This window comes from Cnephaeus nilssonii (assembly GCF_951640355.1).
Source record: "Cnephaeus nilssonii genome assembly, chromosome: 5".
NCBI lineage: Eukaryota > Metazoa > Chordata > Mammalia > Chiroptera > Vespertilionidae > Cnephaeus > Cnephaeus nilssonii.
In genome coordinates, this window is record NC_137076.1 from 80810790 (window position 1) to 80829899 (window position 19110).

Consider the following 19110-nt stretch of genomic DNA (forward strand, 5'->3'; position numbering starts at 1 on the left):
AAATAAAACAAAAAACTTATTTCCAACACTTAACAATCAGTAGTGGTGTTTATACTTTTGAAGAATTCGACCCAGTCTCAGGGTCTGGAATGTTATATTATGATCTATATAAAATAACAAATAGAGAATTGATTAAAAGTAAAAGATTCTAAGTGTATTTCCTTTATCTCTTAAGTTTTTCCATGTAAAATGGGACAATCATTTGAGTTCTTTCTCAAAGCATTTAATCTTTTGGACAAGGAACTTATATTTTCTCATTTGAATGATCTTATACAACTATAAGATCATTTGTAATTGTTTGGGGTACTCAAAAGACTTCACCCAGTTTTCCAGGAACTGGTTTTTTTTTATTTGCAGAGGTTGTTATGAACATACCCTGAGTTCTTCAGGGGAATCATTTAGGTAAAATTAGTATGAAAAAATATCAAGTGATGTTTTGTTATTTTACCCAAATAAATATCAAACCCTGTTTTCAATTCTTCTTTCCAGAAGGCTTATCAGGTTGGTCACAGTCTGTGATAGGGAACCATCCAATGCATCAACAATTATCAGACCCAAGCACATTCTCCCAGCATCAACCAATGGAAAGAGATGATTCTGGAATGGTAGCCCCCTCTAACATTTTTCATCAGCCTATGGCAAGCAGTTTTGTGGATTTTTCTAAAGTGAGTTGACAAATATCATTGTAACTTGATAACTCTTTGCCAGCCAATGTAGTCACATGTTAAGGAATATTTGTATTGAAATAATTCTCCCTTTTGGTGGAACTAATTTGTTTCCATGACTTTGCCAGATCCTTTATCTAATTTCAAGAGTGGAATATGTTGTCTCCAGTAGTTTGTCCTCAAACTACCCTGAAGATGTCCCCATATTCCCAGAAAGCCTGAGAAATTGGATTTTGCTGCCACAGCTTTAGGGCAGCCTCTCCCCTCTCAAAAAGCTGGCTGCCAGCTCCCTAATGCCCTCTTGTCTGCACTGAGAGCTTTCTGGCTGCCATAAAGCCAGGTTATGGCTGCAAGCAGTCATATAGAGTTCCACTTTACTTCTTAGCACAAGCTTATTAGTGAAACTAAAATATGGGAAAATTGAGGTATTATATGTGTTCATCAAATATAGGAAATTTCCTAATGATTTGATATTGGATTTAGTTGTGTGTTTTTTTCTCTTCTTGTTGAAAAGTGTTGATGATGCAGATAACCACTTTTGGTTTCTCAACACTATATAGTGCTGAACTTACAGTATCCTCTGGAGTTCTTTGAATGAAGGAAAACTAGAGAGATTGGTATTATAGAATCATTATTTATAATTATTTGATGGTTAAACCTTTCTTTCTGCTGTTTTAGGGTCTGCCAATTTCCATGTATGGAGGCACCATAATACCCTCTCATCCTCAGCTTGCTGATGTTCCAGGAGGCCCTCTATTTAATGGACTTCACAACCCAGATCCTGCTTGGAATCCTATGATAAAAGTTATTCAAAATTCAACTGAATGCACTGATGCCCAGCAGGTAAAATTGACTTAATAGTCTTCTTTTTTTTCTTTTTCTTTTTTTTTTTTTCTCTCAGATTTTTCATGTCATTCTTTGGGTAGTACAAGTTCTAAATATCAAAAGTCATGACATCTGATTACCTTGTTCTGAATTAAGTTTTTCAATATCAAGATGATGCTACTCAGCATTTTATTTCATGTGTGTGTATTCTTCCTAGGCAGAAACAGAATTGCCATTGCATTTATATATTCATTTTGTAAATGTCTAAAGATTCCTAATTAGAAATTCCAATTTTTCCTCCCCCTTTTCAGATTTGGCCTGGCACGTGGGCACCTCATATTGGAAACATGCATCTCAAATATGTCAACTAAGTTAGAAGGTCTTATTCTTTAGCCTTGTTTGAGACACCTATGATCTTGGAAGAACCCCGGGGATTTTTTTTTTTTTTTTTAATGTGCCTAACTAAGATATTTTCTCTGAGACTTTAGCAATGGAAATTTGATTGTCCATTGTATAAGAACAAAGTGATTTCCTATCCACCTGATTATGTTCTGTGGTTAGTTTAGCCATTTTGAACTTAGTGCTTTGGCTAAACATACTGAATGCTACTTTTATGCAGAAGAGAATTAGATGATTACCTTTTAGGGTGGTAAATACATGTACAGTTGTTTACATACTTAAAAGGAAAAAGTTGAGTAAATTTCTTGTCATATAGTGGCTCTACTTAATGTAGCCTGTATTAATGTGAAATATTTACCAGAATATTCAATAAAAAGATGAACAGTGTTTAGAAGTGGGGTGTGATCCTTTCAGTAGTCATGCAGGTACCACCCAATCCACAGTCATATTAAACCAGGTTGTTAGTACTATATTTGTAAGAGGCTTCTCACATTTTACACTTTAGAGTCCATTCTTAAATTGCATTCTTAAAAGCTCTTTTAAGACTAGTTACCTACTTATTCTATATTAAACATTCCTTGTTCTCTTTCATATCATTTTATAAGTGAAAAAGTTTCAAGACCCTCCAATGTGTCTTATTGGACATTAGCAGATTGATAGGTCATTGATTAAAACCTGTCATTAGCAGATTGATAGGTTTTAGCTTTTTATGGATCATGAATATGTCGTGAAGAACAATAGGATTTCAATCAGATGATACTGAACAAACTGCACCCAACTCATCAACTTCAGGCTCCTTTTGTGCGTCCTGACTTTTTTATCTAAATATTTTGGTTTTATGTGTTTTAAGTTTTGATTGGGTTGAGACATAGGAGGGGGCAGAGATGGCCCCTGTTGTATTGTTGAATCAGCTGAGTAATGCTTACAAATATGTGACTAATTCTGGGCTTAGTTCCAGAATTAGTCCCAAGTATGAAGAGCCAATATGTTTAAAGCTAACCACAGGAATACTGGGATGTACTGCTTTGGCAAAAAACCATAGGCTAAGCCGAGAATCTGATGCAATAGGATCTGAGTTATGTAGCTCAGTTGGTTAGAGCATCATCCCAATATGCCAAGGTTGCAGGTTCTATCCCCCTGTCAGGGCACATACAAGAAGCAAACAATGAATGCATACATAAGTGAAAGAATAAATCAGTGTTTCTCTCTCACTCTCTTTCTCTCCTATCTTCTCTCTCTCTAAAAAAAAAAAGAACCATTGCCCTAGCTGGTTTGGCTCAGTTGTTGGAGCATTGGCCCGCGGCCTGAAGGGTCCTTGGTTCGATTATGGTCAAGAGCATGTACCTTGATTATAGGGTTGATCCCGGCCTCTGGTCAGGGCTTGTGTGGAAAGCAACCAATCAATGTGTGATATGTCTCTCTCACATCGATATTTCTCTCTGTCTCTCCCATCCCTTCCACCCTTCTCTAAAAATAAAAAACAATATCAATGGGGGAAGTATCCTTGGGTGAGAATTAAAAACAAATAAATAAAGCAAGCAAACAAGAAAATGTTTGAGGCTGATAGAGAAGCCAAAACTCATATCAAGGCAAAGAAGGATGCACAGACAAAAAATAACAACAAAAAATTCAACCAAAAAAAGAAAGAAAAGGATGCACAGAAAAATAGTCATTAGGGGTAGAACCATGCAAGCAGTACTTTTCTACTGTTATGCCAACAGTTAATCTTCTCAGCCTGGCTCCTAGAGCCACCACTAGATGAGACACACCATGTTTATTCTGTGTTGGACATACCTGCTTCTTTGTCTTCCATATCATCTTACATATGAGAACTTCCTTAAGCTCATGCCTTATTTTCTATTTTGAGTGGATTTGGAGCATATATATCACTGGTATTGGAAGATTTTGCCTTTGTAGTGCTTGATAACTACATCAAGTGTTCTCAAGAGACCCTCTTACCTTGAGGAGGGTAAAAGACCCCTTTGATCACCTACATATCCTGCTGTTTCCATTTCTCAATAACCAAAAAATCACCTATTATTAGTGAAATGAATGAAATGACTCTTGATGAAACATATACATACCAGTGAGAGATGATATTAAGTAAATTATTATTTGGGACAAAAAGGTGAGTTTTGTTCTATCTTAACTATCTATAATACATTTGAATTATCTGGAAGAGCCCTTTACCCTACCTTCTGCACCTTGAGAACAACAGAATGAAAAATTATATCTCAGCTCAGGAACTAGTACCCATGAGAAAGAGAGGCAATTATGAGAAACCCCCTAGAAGAATTAGGAAAAAATAGAAGCTGTGTAGTTAGTAGTAGTTATTTAAACTAACCTCCTCCCTGCCTCTTACCAGCACTGCCTTCTTTCTGACCATTTGGATCCCAGTAGCCTACTCCCCATCCCATTTTGCTTGCTATAATCTCTTCTTCCTCTGTCTTGCCTCTTCCTGGTATTACTTTACTGCTATTTTACCAACCTGAACCTTGGATTAAACCTAGCTCAGGTAAGGACTTAATTACTTTCAAAATATACAAGGGGGATACATACCTGGTAGGGGAGATACCATGATCACAAAATATACAAGGGATTTGGGGGGAGACAGCCTGGGTACAGTCAGAAGCCTAAATTATTTTCATTTCTGCCACTTGAAGCTATATGACCTTAGGCAAATAATTTCTTATTTCTGGGCTTCACTTTCCTCATCTAAAAATGAAATTGAACATTATTGAACCCAATACTCTCCTAGTTCTAATACAGATTCTCTCCCTTTTCCTGTGAATGAGGATATATGGTATATTCCAGAATACTGGAAGCCAATAAAGTGTTTACATTGCTAAGGTTTGAGAGCTCCTACCATTGATTCTCACATGGAATAAAAAAAGCCTGCTGTTGTGGAGTCCATTATTGATTTTGAGATTTTAGTGGAGGAAGAAGAAAACCTTGCACATCAATAGTGAGTCCTCACGTCATTAAGAAACATCCTGCTGAGACATAGATCAAACCCTATGAGAATAACACCTCTTTCAAGGAATAAAATGATATGATCAAGGTTTCTGCACCCACTTATTTGAGTAGTGTTCAATGTAAAAAAAAAATCCACTATCAATAAAATTGCTGATGTTTTAAGACCCTTTAAACCTGTTGTGGCTACAGTGTGCTGACTTGCCCTTTTATAGGCCAGTCTGCTTCCTTCCGTCCCTGCTCTCAAAGGGGAAATCCCACCACCTCAACTAACCAGAGTGAAGAAGAGAGTTGGACAGCCAGTGGTGCCCTCTCCTAACCAGAGGTAAGAAATCTCAGGACTTGGAACTACAGCTTCTATCTGTTCTTATAGATTCTGGTCAAATTCTCCTCCAAACCTCAAAATTAGTATATGAGGGGGCCAGCGTATGCTTGAGGTAGCTTGTAGAGCGGAAAGGCTGGTCATATAGTTTCAAGCCAAACAGAGAAGCGTGTTTTGTTTACATGGTTCTGTCCCACTGTTTAAGTAAGACCTTTGGACCACATTGTGATCCCAGGAAGAGGCAAACAAGCCTGTAGGAAAACAGCTTCTGAACACCTTGTTCTCTAACTAGCCCTCGATGTCTTCTACCAAGAAGTGTGGCTGGTTGTGACGTCTTCCAGTGGACCCTGCCCTGGGGTGAGGGGCTCTGATAATGCTGCATTTTCTATTCATTCTCAAAGATTTGTCACCATTTGCCAACAAGCAGTGTATTAAGACCACTACCAAAAAAGGGCAGGAGCCTGGGATTCAAGACCTAATTTGGAAAACAAATCAAGAATCTAATGATCCAATTGCAAACCTGTTTTGTGATTACTTTTCAACTCCCGTTTTATCTTGATGGTATTGTCCCTTGGTATATTTTATCTTGATGGTATTGTCCCTTTTCAACTCCCGTTTTATCTTGATGGTATTGTCCCCTGGAACAGAAGATTGGTTCCAGGACCCCCTATGGATACCAAAATTTGAGATGCTCAAGTCCTTTATATAAAACTAGAGGCCTGATGCACAAAGATTTGTGCAAGAATGGGCCTTCCTTCCCCTGGCTGCCGGCACCGCCTTTGCTCCGGCCTGGAGCTGCCTTTCCACCTTCCCACGCTGCCCAGAGGCCCCAAGCGGCTGGGGCAGTGTGGAACGCCTGCGTCCTGCCCCCGGCCGCTCGGCGCCTGCATATGCAAATTGACCTGCCATCTTTGTTTGGTTAATTTGCATACTCCTGATTGGCTGGTGGGTGTCATGAAGGTACAGTCAATTTGCATCTTTCTCTTTTATTAGTGTAAATGGCATAGAATAATGCGTACTGTTTAGCCCTTTGGATTCAACACCTGGGGATATGTAGGGCTGACTGTATATTGAAAAAATCTGCATAGTTCAAGGGTCAACTGTAATTTGTCTGGTGGCAGAGACCTGATATTTCCTTGTAGATTTAGGCAGATCTCTGGATTTAGGACATGGGTAGAGGTGTTTATTTGTTTGGGTTTTTTTTAAGTTCCCATACTCTAATGGGTAATCAGTGTTGATCCAGATTGCATAGATGATGATCTGGCTTTCTCTAAAGCCAACTACCTATTCTCTAGTTCCCTAGTCCTTACAGCACACAGTGTCTCAAGAAAGTAAGCTTCTACCAGCAGTCTTATAATAGTAGTACCTGCTGCTGTTGTTTTGTAGTAGGGATTAACAGAAGGGAGACCTCATTTCCACACTAATTCTTTTGGAAGCCACTTACACTTCTCTCTAGTTCTCCTCTGGCTGATCTTTCTCAGCTTCTTTTGGTGAATCCTCTTCCTCCACATGTTGATGTGCCCAGGCCTCTTTCGTTTATCTTCTCACCAAATGATAACTTACCCCTTGCTCTTGGATTTCACTCCACTCAAATCTGCATCATTGGCTCAAAGTTCTCTGAACTTCAGACCAGTATATCTAGCTCCTTGCTGTGCTTCTCCATTCCATGCACATCAGACATCCCCAATATAAGATAAGCCCTTTCCCTTGTGTTCTCTGTTATATTGAGTGGTATTACTAGCTACCAAGATCTCAAGTCAGGAGATTGGGAAGTTTATCCTCATTTATTCCCCCTTCCCCTTCCCCTACCCTTAATCAGTCACATTATCCTTTCTCCTCTGTTTATCTGGATCCCCTCCACTTCTCTCCATCCTCACAGTCACTGCCCTTTTGCCCACCCCATTCACTAGACTGGAGTCACCTTCATTCTCACTGTTCTCCATCCCATCCTCCCTTCCCCCCACCAGACTACTTACTTGCTTAAAAGCTTAGTTATCAGAAATGGCTCCTCGTAATCTGCTCCCAAGCCTTACCCTCCAGCACTGCTAAGACACTTTATTTAAGTATACACTACTTTGTAAGGGGTTCAAAGACATCTTTAGAACATAAAATATATAGATCCTTGATCCCTGAAGTGTGATTCTAAGGACCTGCTGAACCAAGGGTCTGCATCACCCAGGATCTCATTAAAAACCCAGAATTTCAGGTCCCATCCCAGACCTATATCAGAATTCTCATTTTTTAAAAATATATTTTATTGATTTTAGAGAGGAAGAGAGGCGGGGGGGAGAGATAGAAACATCAATGATGAGAGAGAATAATTGATTGGCTGCCTCCTGTACACCCCCTCCTGGGGATCAAGCCCACAACCCAGGCATGTGCCCTTGGCCGGAATCGAACCTGGGACCCTTCAGTCCACAGGCCCACACTCTATCCATTGAGCCAAATCAGTTAGGGCCAGAATTCTCATATAACAAGCTCTCCAAGTTATTTATGTGCACACTAAAGTTTGAGAAGCTCTGACTTATAAAGTAGTCTTCTTTTTTTTTTTAATTAATGAGTGAAGGAATCAGAGCTAAGGGGAAATCTGATGAAGCCAGAGCTGAAGTAATATTGATAAATGCATGAAGTCAGGTGGTCTGTACTTTATTTGGAGGGTAGGAGGTGTAGAAGTACACTGGTTTTAAAGAAACCAGAAGACAACTGGATGAAGTGATTTTTAGTGTATATAGGTACTAGACTTACTCTCCACCCCCTCTCCTTCCTCCTTTTATATCACTTTGTGCATCAAAAAACCTTCTAAGGCCAGACTCTCTGACCTTCCTTTCCAGAGAATGAAAGAACAAGCACTTCTCACCAGCCCCCTGCCCTTCCTTAGTTTCCTGAGGTTAGGTTAGCTGTGGCTGACAGATCAAAGAGCAAGCCTCTCCTACCCCCCATCCTTTATTCATCCTTCCAGGTATCACTCCTTCCAGAAAATCCACCCTTCATCCCTGCCCTCCCCACTTCCTGCTGTGTACCAGGCCTTCAAGGCACTTTTCACTCTGTATTGTAATTGATTAATGGGAGGCAGTAGTCAGCTGCGCTGAAAGGCACAGGCTCTGGAATCAGATACAGTGAGTTCTGAATCCCAGCTTCCCGGGACTCCTAGAAGATATGTGACTGTGAACCAGTGACTTAATCTCTCTGGGATTTTAGTTTCCTCGCCTGTAAAATGTGTTTAGTGTCTTAAACTGTTTAAAAGGAATGGGTGAATTAATAAATGGCAGTAAGATGTACCTCACTTGTCCCCAGCGCCCAGGTGTAAACAGTGACTAGTAAGTAACAGCGATTGCAGGACTCAGAGGGTGGCCGGCCAATGTTCGGCCAAAAAGGAACTCCTTCCAACTTTTACTGAGCCCTGGGCTTGCTCCCTCGAGGGCGGAACCTCACGTTGAGTGACGGCCGGTGGCCCGCCCCGGGCGTGACGTCGACCAAGTGTTGTGGCTGCGGCCGCATGTGGTCGGTAGAGTCCGCCTCAGACTCTGCTGCACTCCGCGTCTTCAGTACCAGCCACTTGCCTTCCTGCTCCTCTCGCTCGCTATGTCCACGTTCACGAGCTGCCCGATTCCCGGGGGCAGAGACCGGCTGCCCGACTGCTACAGCACCACGCCGGGGGGCACGCTATACGCCACTACCCCGGGAGGTCAGCAGGCCGGGCTGGGGTCCTCAGGGAGCGGGCTGGACAGCGCGTGTGTGCTGTGGAGGGCAGGGGTGGGAAGGTTCGGACTTGGACTGGTCCACGGGCAGTTTGGTTGTAGCTTGGGGAAGGTAGAGGAGGACGGGTGAAGCCCAAGCCTCGTTTCCGGGTGACTGGGGCTGAAATCCTCACTGGCCTGGGTTCTGGGCACTTTGCTTACCCGCCCCTCCCGACTTTGCCACCTGGGAGGCCGAGGCCCCAACTTGAGGGTGGCCTCGGCAGGAATCACCAGGTTTTGCAAAGTTGCTAGATCGGGCTGTCAGTTAGGGGCATGGGCTTCGGTGTATCTGTGGCTGGCTGGCTAGCGGCTGTTTGATTGCACAAGCAGCCTGGGATTATGAGCTGCTGGGCTTCCCACCCAGGGGTTCCTGCCACGTGGAGGCTGAGGGGAGGGTGGAGAACAAGGGCAGGGCAGGGCCTTTTGAGGACAAGATTAGGTGCCAATTTCCTCTAGGCTGGGCTGAGCCTGATAGGACTTGGGAGGGGTCAGGATAAGTACAGCATGTTCCTGTTTCACGCGGAACACAGCTCCTCCCCGCAGGATAGCAGAGCCCAGGTGACACTGGGTGAGCCGCCTTCACATCTGTTATTTGATTTCCTGATCCAACTAAGGCTGAAAGTCTAGGCCCCACCGTGTGAAACAGCAGTGAAGTTGCAGAGCCAGAGAAGAGCAGCCTGAAGTACCTGAGCTCCAAATTTGGTTCTCCTAGAGCCAAGATCTGAAGCTCCCCTAAACCAAAAGCTCCTGCCTGGGCCAGCTGGTATGGCCCACTTGCTTAGCCATATCCTGGTTAGGCCTGGAAATCTTCAAGTGCTGTGAATGCTAATCAGCTGAGATCCTGGCTGGACTACAGAGCAGTAGCCTTTAAAACACAAGAAAATGTGACCCCCAAGGTCCCTAAAAGGCCTTTCCGGGGCCCCAGACAACTCTGTATCCAAGCTCCTGCCTCTTACGTAGCCCCCTACCCCTTGACAGGCACCAGGATCATCTACGACAGAAAGTTCCTGCTGGAGTGCAAGAACTCACCCATTGCCCGGACACCCCCCTGCTGCCTCCCTCAGATTCCCGGGGTCACAACTCTTCCAACAGCCCCATCCTCCAAGCTGGAGGAGCTGAAGGAACAGAAGGAGACAGAGGAAGAGATACCCGGTAAGGAAACCAGGAACTGACTTAAAAATAAGAAACGTCTGAGTCCAAATGCACTGGTTTAGAGTGGGGGTTCAAGTCAGAGTGGTTTCTGCACTAAAGCTGAGCCTGCAGACCCTCAGCCCAGCAACCAGTCCTCCTGCCTTTTCTCTCTCCAGATGACGCACAATTTGAAATGGACATCTAATCCAGTGCAGATGACCTGTGTGTGGAGTTACAGGAATCCCTCATGCCGCTGCTGCCACCACCTCTTCCTGGGGTATCCAAAGACCAGCTGGCCTCATCTAATCTGGGAGTGCTTGACTCTGGGCCTCTCTTAGTTCTGAGGCAGCTAGACCAAGGATAAGGAGTGGGCACCTTGCCAAGCCCTTAACTCTACTTTCTGTTCGGTTTGTAGGCACTCTTCCCAACCCCTAGCCCCACACTCAGGCTGAGGTGAGGACTGGGGGGGGCTGGGGTGGAGTATGTCACTGTCTCACTGCTTAGTAAATATTCAAAGAAATGCCTTGGCTCCAATGTTCTCAATGCTGACCTTCCCATCTCACCCACACAGCGGAGGGCCCCAGCAGACCTGGTTAGGATCAGAGGTCCCAGTTCCTTCCCAATTCAGATTGAGCCCACTTCCATAAGCAATTAGAGCCTGTGGCAGGCTATGGGGGCAAGCTATAGAAGCTACCAAATCAGGGGTCCTCAAACTTTTTAAACAGGGGGCCAGTTCACTGTCCCTCAGACCGTTGGAGGGCCGGACTATAGTTTAAAAAAAACTACGAACAAATTCCTATGCACACTGCACATCTTATTTTGAAGTAAAAAAACAAAACGGCAAAAACACCCGCATGTGGCCCGCAGGCTGTAGTTTGAAGACGCCTGTACCAAATCATAAACAGCACTAGCCTGACCCCTGCCAAGGGCTGTTCCAGCCTTTCCAGGAAGCAGCCTTCCTAAAATCAGGCCTCTCCAGTTACCCCTCCCTCCGTCTATACCAAACCAGGAAAAAAAGGCACTGCCCTAACCTTTTAGCCTTCTCTGATCTCTCCCCATGCCTTTTCTGCCTCCCAGTTGTACCAATCCCATCTCCTTATTCCAGCACTGAAAGCCTGTTCTAGACCTTCTCCCAGGCCCCCTCAACCTGACTCTGTTGTCTTCAAAGAACAGAACTTAGAACCCAATTGAGGCCCAAACTGAGGCAAGCAGCTAATTTCTAAATCAGACAGTCATAATTATATCCCCCTGTCCCAAGAAAAAAATGTCATGATCCCATATCTCAGGAATCTGGTCTTTTTCTCCTCCAATGTATTTAGCTATGTTCTAATATCTGATCCTAATCTCCATAGCACTTGCATACCTCAAGAATGATACAGTGCAAACAAGGCAATCTCCTTTTCTTGAGGGAAAATGCTCCCCATGCTATTTGAACCTCTGTTCTCATGCTGAAATGAAATCATACAAAGATAGGGTTACTCAGCCCAGCAAGGGATATGTGTTTAGTTCTGATTTGGGAAAAAGTGGCGGACAGTAATCTGGTCATGCCTAGTAAGGCCATTCATGATGAATGGAGGAAGAACAGAACTTTGTAGGGTGCAGAGAGAGCAGGGCAGTCAAGGACACCAGAAGTGACCAGTTTGGCATAAGAAGGGTTTATCTCCTAACCAGGGCCCACACTGAGATGTTTTTATTGAAACATACGTTAGGGATAACAAGTGACCACCCTGTGGCCTAGATGGGACCTCTTCCCCCAGAGTTGGGTCAGGCCAAGGAACCCAACAGGGCAGACAGTCTCCCAAGTGCTAAGAGGGAGCCAAGTGAGACAAGGCCTCCCATGCCAAGGCATAGGAGATGGTGTGAGTTGAGTCTGGGGAACCCATAGGATTATGGATCCTGTTCTGGTACGGTCTGGTTCTCGGCTGTGGCTGCAGCTTTCTCTTCATTAGCCGCCTCCTCTGAAGACAGACTCCTCTTTTCTGCAATTAATCTTTTAACTCCCACCATCCACTGACTGACTTCAGTCACGTGGTCAACCATGAGTGAGCGGTGGATGTCATCTGCTGCATCCCACTGGTGGCTTAAAAGCTCTGAGGAGAGAGAGAAAGAGGCTGAGCAAGCAATCTGGGGCAAAAGACATCTCCCACTCCTCCCCTCAAAATCTCACCACCTATTCCAGCTTAGCCAACTACAGCAGGATAAGGGACCGATACCTTGCACCAGCAGAGCCATCCTCTTCTTTACAGGCGTTGACAGCTTCCCTCCAGCCCACTGTTCTTGCAGCAGAGCCAGGCGTCGGCTGATGTCATCACATACCTGCTTCTAAGAGACAGAAAACACGGCAAGTCAGTGCTGCCACAACAGGGGCAAAGGAAACCTAGCACATGGGAAGCACCTGCTTTCTCTGGCCCAGAAACTTCTTTACAGTTGATCTTAGCGTTCTGGTTCTTTACCCAAAGATTAGAGGCCCACTAAGAATTTGATGAAACTTATGGATGTTTCCAAGAAAAATGCATGTAAGGCTTTCTCAGACCCTCAGAAACTCACTTTATAGTGCTACTTTACAAATAAGGAAACTAAGAACCAAATAGGTGAAAATTACTATGCTACTTTCCTTTAAGACTCCTCAAATCCCTTGTCTCCAGATAACTTAAGAAACACTATAGATGGAAAAAGAGGGTTTCCCTCCCTCCCTGAGCACAAAATCAGCAGGGCCTGCTCAGAATGGCCTAGAGGTATCATACTCAGGCTGTTTATCACTAATGGGAGTTAAATTCAACTTTCATTCCTACAAGCCTCTTCTGACTGGTCTTCCAAAGTGCCTTGAACCCTCCTGAAACTCTGTGTTTATTTTTCCGAGAAGGCCTTAGATTCCAAAGGAGTCCATAACTTGAAAGGGTTAAGAGCCACTGTCCATAGGATCATAGGGTCTACCTTTGGGAGCCATACTTGCATCTGGCTGTCAATAGGAACCCTCCCCATCATCCCACCAGAGTGCCAGGGTTTACCTTTGTGTGGCCACGACAATCATCCAATGCCTGTTCCAAAGGTCTCAGCACATCTTCCAGCAAAATCTCACAATCAATGACTGGAAAATCTATGGGATCCACAGTGGAGGCAGGACAACTCCCCACAGCTGGGGGCCTAGAAGCTGTACTTGAAGGAGGTGGAGGCCCCATTGGGGAGGGCCCAGGAGAAGTCTCTGAGGTGGGGACTGAAAAGATAAAGCAGGATCAAACAAACATAGGCATAGCTGCTGAAACAGTTTGTAAGAAGCTCAACTCTCTGAGACAACTCATTCATTGAAAAATACATATTTATGAAGTCCCTACTATGTGCCAGACAATGTACGAGGCACCAGAGAGAGTAGTAAACCAGGCAGATTAGGTTCCTGATCTCAGAGAGCTTAAATTCTAGAGGTAGTGGGGACAAGAAAAATCACCAAATTGTGTTGCATGCTACAAAGAAAATGGATCAAGTGAATAAGAGGAATAGAGGGACCTACCTAGAAGGGCACCAAATTTTATCACAGCCCACCCACAATGTGACATTTGGCAAGTTACTTTTAACCTCTGAGCTTGGGTTCCTCTTCTATAAAATGGGGGTATTACCATAATAACACTTATTTTACAGTTTCAGTGATGATTAAGAATATAGATACAGGCCCTCGCCGGTTTGTCTCAGTGGATAGTGTTGGCCTGCGACTGAACGGTCCCCAGATTTGAGGGGCACATGCCCGGGTTGCAGGCTTGATCCCCAGTAGGGGGTGTGCAAGAGGCAGCTGATCAATGATTCTCTCTCATCACTGATATTTCTAGCTCTCCCTCTCCCTTTCTCTCTGAAATCAATAAAAATATATTTTAAGAAAAGAATATAGATACAGCTGCTAGATTAGTGTGTAGCAAAAAAACACAAAGTTAAGAACTAATGGATGAGATAGATGCAGCTATGAAAAGTTAAAGGAAACAAATACTAGATAGAGGTAAGGGCAGTGCCCAAGAGGCAGGAAAAGTCAAGATGTTAATTCTGTATGCTCTGAAAAATTGATGAGACTAGGTCAAGAATGGAAGTAGGGACACCAATTGGGAGGTTAATGGAGTAGTGGTCCTGAAAAGAGAAGAAGCTGGCATGGACTCGTGTGAAAGACTAGAGATGAGGGAAAATGGAGTGGTCAGATTTATTTAGGAGGGAGTCACAACAGGACTTGGTGTATTGGGGGTGAGGGAGAGGAGTCAAAGATGACTTGGTTTCTGACTTGAGTAATGGGATGGTGGAACCACTACAGAAAGACTAGAGGAGAAAGATCAAGAATTTAGTCTTAGGCATCAACATCCACATGAAGGAGGTGGAGGTCAGAAGAAATCTCTGAGGTGGGGACTGAATAATTTGGCATCAATTTCTTGACCTCCTCGCCTTCAGTGATCATCTAATAATTTGGCCTCAGTTTCTTGACCTCCTCACCTTCAGTGATCCTTTTTTCCACCCTACCTCGGCCTCTCATTTCCCCTCTGCTGAGTTCCCAACAACACTGAACCATCTCCAAAATCTGATCACCACTCCTACCCTTCCAGCTCAGCTACTCAGATTTAACCATACATTAAAATCACTGCCTTATAAACACTCCTACCTCACTTAACTGTCCCATTTTCCTGGTAAACACAACTTGCCTACACTTGCTGGGAGGAAAAATAAAACCATGCTGAGGAGTTAACACTTTAAATCCTATGACTACAGCCCTAGCTGGTTTGGCTCAGTGGATAGAGCGTTGACCTGTGGATTGAAGAGTCCCGAGTTCGATTCCAGTCTAGGGCATATGCCTGGGTTGCTGGCTCAATCCCAAGTGGGGGGCGTTCAGGAGGCAGCCAATCAATGATTCTCTCTCATCATTGATGTTTCTATCTTTTCCTCTCGCTTTCTCTCTGAAACAAAAATATATTTTTTGAAAATTTAAAAATAAATCCATGGCTACAGATTCTAAAAGGTATCCAATGCTGTTTGGAAATCCTATACTTTACTCATTTTTCCACTCTTTGGAACAACTATTTTCACATCTTACCTCCTCTAAACTTTCTAACCTGCCCCCTTCTTTTCCTTTCCTTGCTGTCTCTACTTCTGATCCTGCCTCATATTTGACTGAGAAAGTACAGTCATTCAACAGGAACTCTTATATTCTCACTACCAGTTCTACTAACCCACCCACATTAGTGGCCACTTTCTTCCTCTTTCAATAGATGAAAGGTCCCTGCTCCTATCAGAGGCCATCTCTCTAGCTGAACTCTGCACCCAGCCTCTCTTGCCTTCTGCAATTATCCCCTTTCTCCTGCACCATTAGTTCTCCCTCTCAACTGAACCATCCTATCTGCATACAAACACACCAATGTATACTACCTTAACCCTCCCTTACCTCAAACTCCATCTTCAGGTACCCACCCCCTTTCTCATCTCTGCTTCAAGCAGAATTTCTTGAATGAGTGGGCTATAGTTACTTCTCTCGCTCTTTTCACATTCTCTCCTCATCCCATCCCAGCAGGGTTTCTGCTCTCATCACTCCACATACTGCTCTTAGGATCATCAATCATCACTATGTACATCAAAACTAGCGGTCCCTTTTCTCTTACTTGATCTCTCAGCGGCATTCATCACAGTTAAGTCAAGATTTTACTCTCTGGCCTGGCTCAGTGGTTGAGCATCCAGCAATGAACCAAGAGGGCACGTGCCCAGTTTGTGGGCTTGATCCCTGTAGGGCGTGTGCAGGAGACAACGAATTGATGTTTCTCTGTGTATATTCCTCTCCCTTCCTGTCTAAAACAATTAAAATCACACAAAAACGATTTTACTCTCTCCCAGAATAAATTTTACTTTTCTTCCAACTTCTTTGGCTATTTCTCAATCTCCTTTGTTAATTCTTCTCTACTCAATTTTGAAATGCTACAGAGCCTTAGGGCCTCTGTCTTAGATCCTCTTTAGGCCTCTATCCACACACTTTCCCCAGGTAACTTAGTCAAATCTATGACATCAAATCCAATCCATACAATGGTGACTCATTTTTGTAATTCTGGCCTATACCTCTCCCCCAAAACAGCAGCCCAAATTTAACATGGCCAAGACAGAAAGCTTGCTCCCCCCCCCCCCCCCGCCACCGCCCCAAACCACTATTCTCTAGTGAACAATACCAGCCAACTCTTCAAGCAAAAATTCAAAGTTACATTGATTCTTCTTTCCCTCACCTACTCACTCCTACTGACTTTCTCCACCACATCCCATATCCATCCAGTTCCTACCACCTCTAGGACTCCCATCCTTATCCATCATTAAATCTTGCCTATGTTACCATAATAGTCTCTAAATTTTCCACTTCTTCCCTAAAATTTTCCACACAACATATAGTGATATTTTTTAAATGTAAATTAGTCGGTGCTTCTCAGTCTGGGAAAATTATGTCTCCAGGGTAAATGTCTGAAGATACCAACAGCTGTCCCAACTAGATGGGTACTGCTGGCATTTAGTGGGCAGAGGCCAGGGATGCTGCAAACACCTACAGTGTACAGGACAGTCCCTTACCACAAAGAATTATATGGCCCAAAATGTCAATAGTAAGAAATCCTAATTTCCATCATTCCTCTCCGAGAGTTTAAACTGGCAAGTTGACAAGTTCAGTAGTGGAAATAGAGGGGTGCTGAAAGAGCTGAATCTGAGCCTCTTCCTCAGGGCCACACCCCATCTATTGGCATGGGAACTGCTCAGGGGAAAAGACAGCCCTCTTCTATTTTACACTTTTCAATGGCTTGCAATTTTACACAGATTAAAATACAAACTCCTTATCCTGGCTTACAAAACCAACTATGATCTGGCCCCTGCCTACTTATCTCTATCCCTAGCCCACTGTGCTCTAGCCCCGTGGTCGGCAAACTGCGGCTCGCGAGCCACATGCGGCTCTTTGGCCCCTTGAGTGTGGCTCTTCCACAAAATACCACGGCCTGGGCGAGTCTATTTTGAAGAAGTGGCGTTAGAAGAAGTTTGTTTAAAAAACTTGGCTCTCAAAAGAAATTTCAATCGTTGTACTATTGATATTTGGCTCTGTTGACTAATGAGTTTGCCGACCACTGCTCTAGCCAGTCTCTGAATTTGCCAAACGTGTTCTCCAAGCCTTTGCACTAGCCGTTTCCAATGCCTGGAATGCTCTGGCATCTGATCTTTGGGTAGATAGCTCTTAATCATCATTCAGATTTCAGCTTACGTGTCAGCCCCTCAGACACCTTAGTTACGTGGTCACTCTTACATCACTTTTATTTCTCTGCAGAGCCCTTGCCACTATTCATTTGTGTATCTCCAAAGCTATAGTGTGGACTCCATGAAAGCAGAAACCTTTCTGTCTTCATTGCTGTCTAATTCGCCTTCAAACAATGCCTGGCTCATAGTTGGTGCTCAGTAGGTGATAATGAATAACAAGTCAAGTCTGAAATGCTTATTATATAGCCAGGTGAAGATGCAGAGCAGACAAATGGATATATCACTATGGAGTTCTGGGAAGAGATCAGGGTTGGAAATAACATTTGAAAGTAATGTGAGAGTAAAAACTACATTTAAACCATAGGTCTGATGAGGTCACCTTGGATGAAAGCATAAAGAATTTGAAACCAACGTACCATTTATTGACCTGGGCAGTAGAGAAGGGGCTCAGTAAAGGGCCTGCCCCGAGGCCCTTTCTGGGGCTCCAACCTCTCCTCACCGCGGGACAAGCTTATCCCTGGCACGGCCCTTTCTCGGCCGGTCTCTGCGCCCTGGGCCCCCACGCACCTCTGGGGGCTCCATCCTGGGGAGCGGCGACCCTCTTGGTTAGCGGAGTGCGCTTGGGTCCGCCGGCCTGGGTCTGCAGCCCATAGGAGAACTGCGGCGGGTCGTTCCAACCGCGCTCCTTGTTGCCTGCAGGGGGGAGGGCGAGTGTAAAGCGAGCCCAGGGGAGCCGGAGGGTCTGCACCCCACGGCGTCACCGCCTCCGGCCTGGGCCGAAAGGGGGGCCCAGCGCCCCCAGCCCGCTGCCCCACTCACCCGGCTTAACGTAAAGCTCCGCCATCTCCACTTCCGCACCGCCAGCGTGGCGGTGCGTCACTTCCGGGGCGGCCGCAGGTCCGAGCCGCGCCCCTTCCGGCTGGCTGCCAGAGCCCTCCCGGTAGGACTGCGGTTCGGACAGCACGAGCCGCAGCGGGGACCCGGTACCCGCTCTTTAAGGGTCCGGTCCTGATCTCAGGGCACCTAATGGGCTGTCTACCAGGAGGCGGCGCTGTAGGAGCCCTCCTACCCTCGGTCTCTCAGGAGCAAACTGCCAGGAGCTCCCGCCCACATATGCTCCGCTGTGACCCAGCCAGGTAGACTAGAACAAGCACGTCAAACTCGCGGCGGCCCACAATGAATACTTTTGTGGCTCAGCTAATATAATGGTATGTAAGAAATGTTTTAGTTAAAATTTCATAACTTTTTACAATATCCTATTATACATAATCTATATATACAAAAGCCTAAGCGACCCTCCGCCTGGTAGCCCTGACACTCACTGACCACCAGGGGGGCACTCAGCGCAGGAGCTGCCCGGCTGCAGTGACTTGGCAGCTACGGTTCTCAGGTGACGCACCCAGAACCAGAGAGAGAACTGCCCTCTCACAATCCGGGCCGCCCCTTGGGTAAAGTGACCAGATTTTAACATTGGTAAAGCGGAACACCATTGACCGGGGGCGGGGTTCTTTTTTTTAAATATATTTTATTGATGTTTTACAGAGAGGAAGAGAGAGGGATAGAGAGTTAGAAACATCGATCAGCTGCCTATTGCACACCCCCTACTGGGGATGTGCCCGCAACCAAGGTACATGCCCTTGACCGGAATCGAACCTGGGACTCTTGAGTCCGCAGGCCGACGCTCTATCCACTGACCCAAACCGGTTTGGGGGGGGGGGGGGGGGAGGTTCTTGATTAAAAAAAATTTGGTCTATATTGTAATCACTTTTGGTTTTTTTAATAAAAGGAAATTCACTTCTTAGATCATCGTTGAATTTGCATCCTCTTT

The 19110-nt window shown here is 44.8% G+C and overlaps 3 protein-coding genes across 8 annotated transcripts in view; 2 read left to right on the forward strand and 1 right to left on the reverse strand.

The window, feature by feature from the left end:
- Positions 1–5570, forward strand: part of LOC307100685 (ankyrin repeat and KH domain-containing protein 1) — a gene marked incomplete at its 3' end in the record, with an annotated part of 127204 nt that extends 121634 nt beyond the window's left edge. For 4 of the 6 annotated variants that reach the window (XM_079773209.1, XM_079773210.1, XM_079773213.1 and 1 more), the window contains 3 exons: positions 490–665; positions 1344–1508; positions 1802–5071. In XM_079773209.1, coding sequence (XP_079629335.1) covers positions 490–665; positions 1344–1508; positions 1802–1861 — 401 coding nt within the window. The other 2 variants (XM_079773212.1, XM_079773208.1) reach the window with 2 other exon arrangements.
- Positions 5571–8602: 3032 nt separating this feature from the next.
- Positions 8603–11575, forward strand: EIF4EBP3 (eukaryotic translation initiation factor 4E binding protein 3). The gene is made up of 3 exons (XM_079773219.1): positions 8603–8869; positions 9900–10073; positions 10229–11575. The coding sequence occupies exons 1-3, from the start codon at positions 8767–8769 to the stop codon at positions 10255–10257; spliced, it is 306 nt and encodes a 101-aa protein (XP_079629345.1). The 5' UTR covers positions 8603–8766; the 3' UTR covers positions 10258–11575.
- A 143-nt stretch (positions 11576–11718) lies between these two features.
- SRA1 (steroid receptor RNA activator 1) lies at positions 11719–18409 on the reverse strand. Its single transcript, XM_079773218.1, has 5 exons — positions 18102–18409; positions 17850–17975; positions 13061–13266; positions 12266–12374; positions 11719–12142 (listed from the first exon to the last, which is right to left on the reverse strand). Exons 1-5 carry the CDS (start codon positions 18124–18126, stop codon positions 11940–11942), a joined length of 669 nt encoding a protein of 222 aa, XP_079629344.1. The 5' UTR covers positions 18127–18409; the 3' UTR covers positions 11719–11939.
- Positions 18410–19110: the final 701 nt, after the last annotated feature.

What these genes read in the sequence shown, in the direction of transcription:
- EIF4EBP3 (XM_079773219.1), top strand. Translation starts at nt 8,767, where the DNA reads ATGTCCACGTTCACGAGCTGCCCGATTCCCGGGGGCAGAGACCGGCTG. An exon ending in ATACGCCACTACCCCGGGAG is followed by an intron (nt 8,870 to 9,899) that starts GTCAGCAGGCCG and finishes ACCCCTTGACAG; the next exon opens with GCACCAGGATCATCTACGAC. An exon ending in GACAGAGGAAGAGATACCCG is followed by an intron (nt 10,074 to 10,228) that starts GTAAGGAAACCA and finishes TTCTCTCTCCAG; the next exon opens with ATGACGCACAATTTGAAATG.
- SRA1 (XM_079773218.1), bottom strand. Translation starts at nt 18,126, where the DNA reads ATGGCGGAGCTTTACGTTAAGCCGG. An exon ending in GGAGCTTTACGTTAAGCCGG is followed by an intron (nt 17,976 to 18,101) that starts GTGAGTGGGGCA and finishes TCCCCCCTGCAG; the next exon opens with GCAACAAGGAGCGCGGTTGG. An exon ending in GATGGCTCTGCTGGTGCAAG is followed by an intron (nt 12,143 to 12,265) that starts GTATCGGTCCCT and finishes CTCTCTCCTCAG; the next exon opens with AGCTTTTAAGCCACCAGTGG.